The sequence below is a fragment of the Scomber japonicus genome, chromosome 3 (assembly GCF_027409825.1).
Source record: "Scomber japonicus isolate fScoJap1 chromosome 3, fScoJap1.pri, whole genome shotgun sequence".
Lineage (NCBI taxonomy): Eukaryota > Metazoa > Chordata > Actinopteri > Scombriformes > Scombridae > Scomber > Scomber japonicus.
The window spans coordinates 30,115,729-30,124,802 of NC_070580.1; the positions used below are offsets into that span (position 1 = coordinate 30,115,729).

A 9,074-nucleotide genomic window follows, 5' to 3' on the forward strand; every position below is an offset into this window, starting at 1 on the left:
ACTCCCATTTAATGTTTGATACAGTTAGCTGTATTCACGTTTGCATTTGCTGAACTCTAATGGAGCTGGATAATTGCGAAATCACATAGCATGTAGTGTGTCACAACATCTTAGATAAAGTGAATATACTCATGTAAAAGGGGGCTGATGAGTCTAGATTGTTGAGATTCCAATTGAACGGCCAACAGGAAGTAAACAAGTCACTGCAGGTTTCTGAGCCCTAACATCAGGTGACCAAGACGACACACGTGGCATAAATATTTAGAGAGCTGTAAAAAGACAGTCCACGGTAGATTCATCTCATTCATGTACTGTACTGTCACCAAACTCTTCAGCCTATACATATATATTCATATATCTCCAAAATATTAAAAAGTACTTAATATAAAAATACAGAAGAATTGTAAAAAATGAGCAAAACATTGAATTTTATATGAAAACCATGCAAGAAAGATTTCCCCATTTAGTTAAATAGTAACTCTAAGATTCAGGAAAGCAAGGGAATGGAAAGGGAAGTGGTCGGATGAGAGAAGCGCAGGCGAACTGCCACCCACTCGCTTTTCATGTAAACATTGTAGAAGTCCTTTAAACTTGGTTCGGCAGTGACGACTGAAGATTTTCTCCTTGCTTTTTTGGTCGCATTTGGAGTAAAAGGAGGGCCAGGGGAAGAAGGAGAGAGAGAAAGAGTGAGAGAGAGAGAGAAAGAAAGAGAGAGAGAGGGTGGAAAAAGGGGGTTGAGGGCAGGTGAGAAAGTCCAAAGGAAACCTCGATAACAATGAGATAAAAAACAATACAGACAACCTATAAAATATGGCTCTGAGTTACATAGAAAAAGCTCATCAGAGGGGAGAGGAAGAACCTAGTCATGACATAAAGTTGGAAAATATGGCAGTAGTAGCACATTACTTCAATAACGTGTCCTAGTTCAAAGATAGGTTGATGGCTGCTAGTCAGACTAAGAGGGAATTAGAAGCATCGCCGCTGCTTCCTTCTTCTTTTAAGACAGTAATCTGCAGACGACGACAGGCAGGAAGTACTGAGCGGCGGGCAGGGACGCACACAGTCGATTTAACTCTAACAGGGGTGGAGTGGTGGGGGGTGGGGAGGGGGGGAGGCTGACTGGTGACATCATCAATCTACCATAAACCTCAGTGCGGCCGCCACGCCATATCACGCCCATGACGTCTGCTTAATCAAAACACGGCAGAGCAGAGAAGGAGGGGGGGAGCGGGAGGGGTGATGATGGCGATGATGAGACACCCTCTCTGCTGCCGGCCGTATGATGTCACCAACAGCTGATTTTGTTTTTATTCATCGAGTCTGACAAACAGGAGGGGGGGTACGTAGGGAGTGGGAAAGGGGGACAAAAACATCAGAATTGGTACTAAGATTTGTCTTAAAGCACAGATAAACGGTCTAGACCCTGTTCAGAGATCCATTAACTTCCTGTCTGCTGAGCTCAACTTCCTGCACCGTGACCAAACACAGGCTCATCGACACTGTAGCCGCTCCCCCTTTCATTTAAGACTGAACGTGACGCGAAGTTTAGAAGAGGTGTGATTTTAGTATAAAGTTAAGAGAAAGATGCAAGTGGACGTAATTAGATGCAAACTGGAAAATATTCCAAATGCTTTCATTCTCAGTTTAGATATTCAGACTGAAAAAAGTCACTAATGATGATAAAATGATGTATATAAAAAGAGATAGAGATAGGCGGACAGGAAACTGATCTACATTCAAACCCTCTCACTTCACAGCTCACGAGCTCTGGGTCTGGAGGAATGACTAGACCTGGACAAATAGCTGAAAATGGATAGATTATAAATAATGAATAAAAAATAAAAAAAACACTGAAAGACTTTGCCTGTGAAATTGAGTAAATCTCATCTTGTGGCATCTGTGCGTTCAGTTCGGAGAGTCCAAACCTTTGAGATGAGACCAAAAATATTCAGTCGACTGTGACACAAAGCTTAAATTATACTTTCCTCATAGCTGCGATGGGCTAAGCAACATTAGATTTATTCACCTGTAGATGTTTAAGAGTGCAGAGAGAGACTCCGAGTACATGAAGGTGGATCACGAGCTTGTGAAGACGTCCATGTGTGTTAACAGGACGTACACGGAGCATATCGGGGGTTGTTTCCTGCCCTGCTACAGTTTCCCTCTGTGCTAGCCGAGTATTGATGAGTCTGTTTCTTCCTGTTTTGTAACAGGATGTTCAGTCCTACAGACAGGAAGTTCATCACAGAGCTCTGGACAGACGCTGCTGCAGACTAACACATCGATGGTCGTCTAAACAGAATCTCAAATATTCATTCCTAAGTTATCATCATGCGACTCAACACGAATGAAACATAACATGCATCCTACTAGAGAGGGGGGGGGGAGGGGGAAACATGAACTCCTCACACTTCTGTTTCCTACTGACACTGTGGACGTATGAAGGAGAAGAAGAGGGGGAGATGGGGGGGTAAAGGGGAAAAGTGGAAGGGGGGGGGGCAGAGAGAACCAGAACCCTGACTGGATGAGATGAGGTCAGACACGCACGGAGCAGAAAGCGAGCCCTCTCTGGATGCAGCCATGATGGATATATTTTATCGGGTAGTAAACATTCTGTCCTTCCAACATGCAACACAGCAGCTAAAAAGAAAAAAAAAAAACAACACATAGAGACACAACCAGGGAAGAACTTTTTTTTTCTTTTTAAAACAGTTTGAACCTTGTCGACTGTAGTGTCACACTCACAAGACATTCTCAGGATTTTAATTCATCAATTAAACATTCGTTAGGAGGTTTTTAAAAACAAAAAAAAAACAACAAAAAAAATTAAAATTAAAATTAAAAGAAAGAAAAAAAAGAGAAAAGAAAGGTTACATTATTTTTGCATTTGCCTAAAAATCTTCTGATCACCAAACCTGGCTGTTAGCTGTGTAAAAGAGTGTAAAGCGTATGTACATGAGAATCACTGCACTCTTTGAAAAGTTCTGTGCCGTTTTTTTTTTTGTTTTTTTTTTCCGAAGAGGGTTACGCAGGAATGAAGCGAGTACAGAAACACGACATGCTGCTGCTAGTCCCGCTATAAAAAAAAAGAAAAAAAAAAAAGATCGAACCCAACAACGAAAACAACGAAACAAAAAAAAAAAAGTTTAAAAGCTTTTTTCAAAAAAAAAGGATCATTGAGTAAAAAATATACATGAATGGACAAGGACAGGCCTTTTCTGCTGCGGAGACTCTCTGGACTCCACACTCTACTGATTCATGCGTGCGGTGGTGGAAGTGGAGGAGGAGGTGGAGGAAGAGGAGGAGGGACACACTTACAGGCAAAACGACGCCACAGTCAGTATGAAAAACGCAACGTGGCAGGAATGATTGAGGGTGCGGAGGGGGGGGGGCGGGTGAAGAGGATATGAAGCATGTGTTTGGTGTGTGTGTGTGTGTGTGTGTGCAGAACGAGGGGATGAGCAGAGCGATGACTTCCCTCCTCAGTGTGACAGTTCAGTTGGTGGGATGACAGATGATGCTGATGGAGAGGAGGGAGGCGAAGGAAGAGGAGGAGGAGGAGGAGGAGGAAGAGGAGGAGGAGTGGAGAGGAGCTCAGATGGATAACTCGCAGCTATGGGGGAAGGCGCTGGGTGGCTCTCCTCCTCCCCCCGCCGCAGAGGAGGCGCTGGGGAGGGTGTCGATCTCCTCTCCGGTCTCTTCGATGGGGGGGATGCGGGCCTCCTCCTCGGATAAGGGGACGAACTCGGGATGGGCCATGAAGCTGTGGATGGAGCTACGGGACTCTGGGCTCTCCAGCCCCGCGTACAGGGAGCTACGGAACGCGTTCACCACCTTAATCTGAAAGAAAGAAAGAAAAGAAACGTCAGAGAAGGAGCAGAACAACAACTCGCATGCTCTGTGTTTATGAAAGTGTGTGATGTCAAACAGGCAGCGGGGGCTGATGGGACACATGGAGATCGTCTGAATCTGTGCGGGGGGGTGCAAACCACAAAACACAACGTCAACAAGTGAAACACAGGTCGGGCCGGATGATGAAAACACGATCGGAAAACTGAAACTAAATATCAACAAAACATCAACACAAAAGGTTCAAATGAAAGGGTTGACATGATGTAGGTTGGAGGCAGCTGAATGCATGGGACAAACTCCAATGAAAACGCCCCCAACAGGTGGCTGAATGTGGAGGGACCATCAGATCACAGAGGCTACGAGACACACACACACACACAGTATTTGTCCATAGCAGGAGTCAAATACACAGACTGACTTTAATAATCTCATTTCATCGTTGTATATATGACTATTCAGACTTTCCATCAGATTTTGAAACCAGCCTGTAGGGATTTGCTCCCAGTCCGACAGACACTGACGCTGGGTGATAGAAGTCTGGCTCATCATCGCTATAACACTTCATCCCACAGGTGTTGGATGGGTTCAGGTCAGGGTGCTGTCCAGACCTGTCAAGATCGTCCACATCAAACTAAGAAAACTGTTTTTTTGGGGGGGTTTTTATGGGTTTGACTTTCTGCATGGGTGCACTGTCATATTGAAACATGACAGGACTTGATCTAAAATATCAAAATCCAACATAAAATAAAAGATTAGCCTTTGTGGATAGATTTTTCAGTCCTCAGAGGGGTCAGATCTGCGTCCCCATAAACCATGAACACATATTAAAAACTGGGGCTGGGTCCTGAACTGCATTGGAGGTTTTTGGGGAAAGGAGAAAACTGCATATTATATTTTCCTGATTGACATACATTTGTTTTGTCAATTTACGACCCTGTTCTTGTACAGCTGTGTGTGTTTAGACAACATCTAACACTTAACTTTGCCTTTTTTGTTGCTAAATAAAAAAAGGTTTTATAGAAAAACATGTTAGTATTTCTCAGAGTAAGAGAGTACAGAAGTTTTGGTATTCATGGCCAGACTAATCATTACTAGACGACCTCGTGACAAAAAAATGTTTTTATTCGCACACACAAAAAAAAAAATTGTAATTAATAAAATTTGGATGTAATGAATATTAAACCAAATTGCATGCAGCAAAACTGGGACTCATGGGGCCCCTGGGGGTCTGGGACTCGCTTTGCAGACTGGGTGATTCAGCTTTGATGGTTTCAGCACTAGTATGGAAACATTTCAAACGACAGCCAGCCCTTGTAAAAACACACACACACACACACACACACACACACAGGAAAAATAACAAACACACGCACACTGTTAAGTATTTATAATCGCACTCAGAGCCAGAATCATTTTGTCCTCTAGCTGCTCTCCTCTCTCTGCCTAAAGTTGTTTCCTCTGTGATGAATCCACAGAGGCTGCAGCTGATCACACTGATTTATACGCACCAACAGACACTCTTCATTATAATTAATAACCCTGCAGTTCAAAGCTCTCTATTACTGAACCACAGGGGAACTGCAGGCTGAGCACTGCAGCTTAGAGCATACATGCAACCATCACACACACACACACACACACACACACACACATGCAAAGCTCACAAGTTAAAAAGCTCTTGGCTGTTAAACCATGAGAGACTTGCTGAGCCTGACAGATTTAACCCTGCTCAGGATTAACCCATAAAATTATCTTGGTGCCCAGGCTGTCGCCTCTGAGAAGAAAAGAAGGAAAAAAAGAAAAAAAAAACACAACAAAGAAAATAGGGCAGGGATTTTTTCTTTTTTCCCACTCTGTCACGAATCAGAAGGATTCCCAGCATCTTTCTCTTCTCGTTGGCCAACAGTTGTGATCTGTCATCCTCTCGTCAGGCAGCAAGTCACATCAGGGTTAATAGACGGATGTTAAAGAGTTTAAATCTCCACAACATGCAGGAGGAGAAGCGGCGGGCTGAGAGGGAAGCGATGAGAGGTATTAAAGAAGAGGAGAAAGAGATTAAAGATGAAGAATAAGCCACAGCAGAGGAAGGTGAAGAAGGAAGGGGAATGGGAAAGCAGATCAGGTGATCAGGTTGTCTGCAAGTTCATTCGTAAAGCTTTTAGACTGTTTTCTGTTAAAGGATGAAGCTGGATATATTATATATTTTTGTTGTCAGCAAATCCCATTAAAGACCAAAACCAACGATGTGTGACTTCCAGGCCCAAAATGTGCAACTATGTCTTTAAATATCTTCAGCTCTGCTTCATATCTTCTGCCTGAATCGCAGTTTCCCTCCTACGTTAATGTCTCATTGCTGTTTACTTATTGATTTCCAACAGATGTTTCAGAGCTGGGTTTTATGTTTTAATTATGGCAAATGCAAACTGAACATTTCCTGCTGCTGCATGAAAAGCTTTCCACTGATAAAACTGTGAAGCAGCTGTAGAAGAATGCAGGAAACATTACTAGCAGTTCCTTTTTAAAATAAAATCAGCAACAATTTTTACACCATTCTGTAAGTGGATCTGTTTTGAATATTAGGAGGACTGCTTGAATGGTAGAGGCGGCTCATGATTGATTTGATTTGATTATCCCCCAGTGCTAGGTTTCTTTTGACCTGCATATGATCAAACTAAATACATAAATACTTAAGTTTAAAGCAGAGATTATGGGATAATGAATTTCTGAACCTGATCCAATATATTTACTGTGAAGTCGTCATTTCAGCGCAACCAGCTCCACTTATTTTAGTTTTACCATTCACCTGCTAACTGCTCCTCCTTATACAAACTTTATACTAACAACTTTGACACGTGAATCACACCAGTTCCAGCTTTATGTAAATTACTATCATGTTAAATGAGTCGGTTATGTCTTATAATAATTAGGAAGATCATTCATAGATCTCAGAGTAGTTCAGACATGCAGACACCCTGCTGGTGACAGGAACAGCGTGATGCATTTAGTGAGAGTCAGTCATGCAGCGTTCAATGTTTCATGCAGATCAAAAAGAGAAAAAGAGACAGAGTCCAGCCAGGTGAAGCGTGGTGTTAGCTGGCCTCCGATCACCGACTCACTGCCTGCAGTGGAGGAGGAAGCAGCAGCAGCAGGGGGCGGAGCCCCGGCTGAGTTGGTGAGAGAAGAGGAGGAGCTAAGTCCTACGTGGGTGGGACTAGAGAGAGTTTTGGCGGCAGTGGCGTCATTGTGCTGGCTGACGACGGATGGCTGGCGGCGCAGGGCACCGGGCACCGGCGCCTGGCCCGTCTGGAAGGTATAGACCACATCCATCTGAAGGAGGGACAGCCACAACACACCGTTAGACAGCAGAGATAGAGACAGAGCGAGGTGACAGGATAGAGGAGAGGAGATGGGAAGAAGGAAGAAAAGAAATAGTTATAGAGAGGTTAGAGAAAGTTTTAAAGGTCAGTAATTACATTTCAGGTGTGAAGTGAGAAACAGCAAACAGACAGAAGAGGTCGTCCTTGTGTTAGCAGTGAGAAACAGTAAGGTGGAGTATCCAGATGAGTTGACCCATGATAATGTGTAATGCTGCTTCAGGCTTACATGGTATTTTGACATGTGCAACATGTTGCCACATGTTGTTGTGTTGACCTTTTCTGTTTGTCCCCAAATACGACTTATCAACCGAACTTTAAGAAATGTCATTTGGTCTCAACAGACCAAAAATCAGTTTCACTACAGCGGGGCTTATTTCTGGTTCAGAACGTGAATGTGTCTTTGCACCAAGAATTTAAAAACTGTCAACTATGGAAAGCTGGTATTGAACACATCAGCTTCATATTAACATGAGATCTGTATCTGAATAATGACACCTGATCAATAAATCACTGATGCATTTGAGGCTTAGTTAGTTATAAACAGAGAAGTAGGGTCAACATTGTTTAATGTAAGGTCAAAAAAATGATCATATTGGTATCAGTTCCAAAACTCAGATATCATGTTGGTGCCCACATTTAACATTTTCAGCCTCCAGGTGTTTTCATGTTAGAACACAGCACTGATTTGTTCTGCAGGAATAACACCATAACACTGATACAAAGTGGATACAGAGAACATGAGAAGAAACAAGAAAGAGAGGATGAGGGAGAAATCAGGACGGAAGAGAGGATTTAGGGGTTAGGAGAAGTTTGAGAGAAAAGCACAAAAAGAAAGAGAGAGAGAGAGAGAGAGAGAGAGAGAGAGAGAAAGCTGTCATGTAGTTAGTGAAAAGACAAAACGTGAAAATCCAGAAGATAGAATGAAGGGATGAAGGAAGAAACGCAACAATGAATAAAGCTTTTGAATCAGACTGGAAGCACTCTGAGTGAAGTGGAAACAGGAGGAAGAGGCGAAAATGTGTCACTTGGAACGACTGATAAAGTTTCGGCAGCGAGGTGCTGCTTGTACCAATTATTACCCCACTGTGTTTGACTGTCGAGGCGTTGAGCAGCACAACGCTGCCCACCAGGATTAGAGAGGAGGAGGACAGGAAGAGGAGCGTGGAGAGATAAGAACCTAATTAGCTTGCAGCCTTTCGTCGCCTCCCCCTCCATCCCCTCATCCTCCCATCCCAGGAGGACGACAGACTGATATTACAGATACAAAAGACATGAAGAGAAAACAGAGAGCTTCCTTTTTCTTCGCGGCGTGTCTGATGGCGGAGAGAAACCGAAAAGCACGAGACTTTCTGCTCGCATCGCTTCCTTCTTTCACAACTCCCTGTGGCTCCACCAAGGCCAGATGAAGGTTATTATCAGACACCAGATGCAGAGTTTCCAACTTCACCTGAAATCAAACTCCAACCTTCCCCTCCATTTAGTAGCTGTTGTGGAGCTTTTGATCATATCGCATGATCTTAATCAGCAGTGTTTGCCTTGTTGTCATGGAATCGTTGAAATTTCCATTTTCCATTTTCCTAACGACGCCTCTGTTTCTGACTTCCCAAAAGTCCCAAATATGGTTTATAACAATACTAATTGGTGGAAAAGATTATATAATGTTAGGCAAAGAGTTATGGAAACCGCTGAACATTTTGAACCTTGACATGTCACACTGTGCTCTGATGTCCTCCCGTCTTTATCTGAACTGTGGAAGATAGGCCTCCACACAGCTGCGCTTTCTTCCAGGGAAACCAACACGCCTACATGCCCCTCTTTTTGTGACCTTATATGTGCTTATATCCT

General features: G+C 43.3%; 1 protein-coding gene across 1 annotated transcript in view; it reads right to left on the reverse strand.

Moving 5' to 3' along the window:
* Positions 1 to 3,086: 3,086 nt before the first annotated feature.
* LOC128356084 (plasma membrane calcium-transporting ATPase 1-like) overlaps positions 3,087 to 9,074 on the reverse strand; it is a 104,104-nt gene continuing 98,116 nt past the window's right edge. Inside the window, exon 21 of the mRNA XM_053316520.1 lies at positions 3,087 to 3,840. Within this exon, the coding sequence (XP_053172495.1) occupies positions 3,595 to 3,840 (246 nt within the window). The 3' untranslated portion in view covers positions 3,087 to 3,594. The remainder of the gene's footprint in view (positions 3,841 to 9,074) is intronic.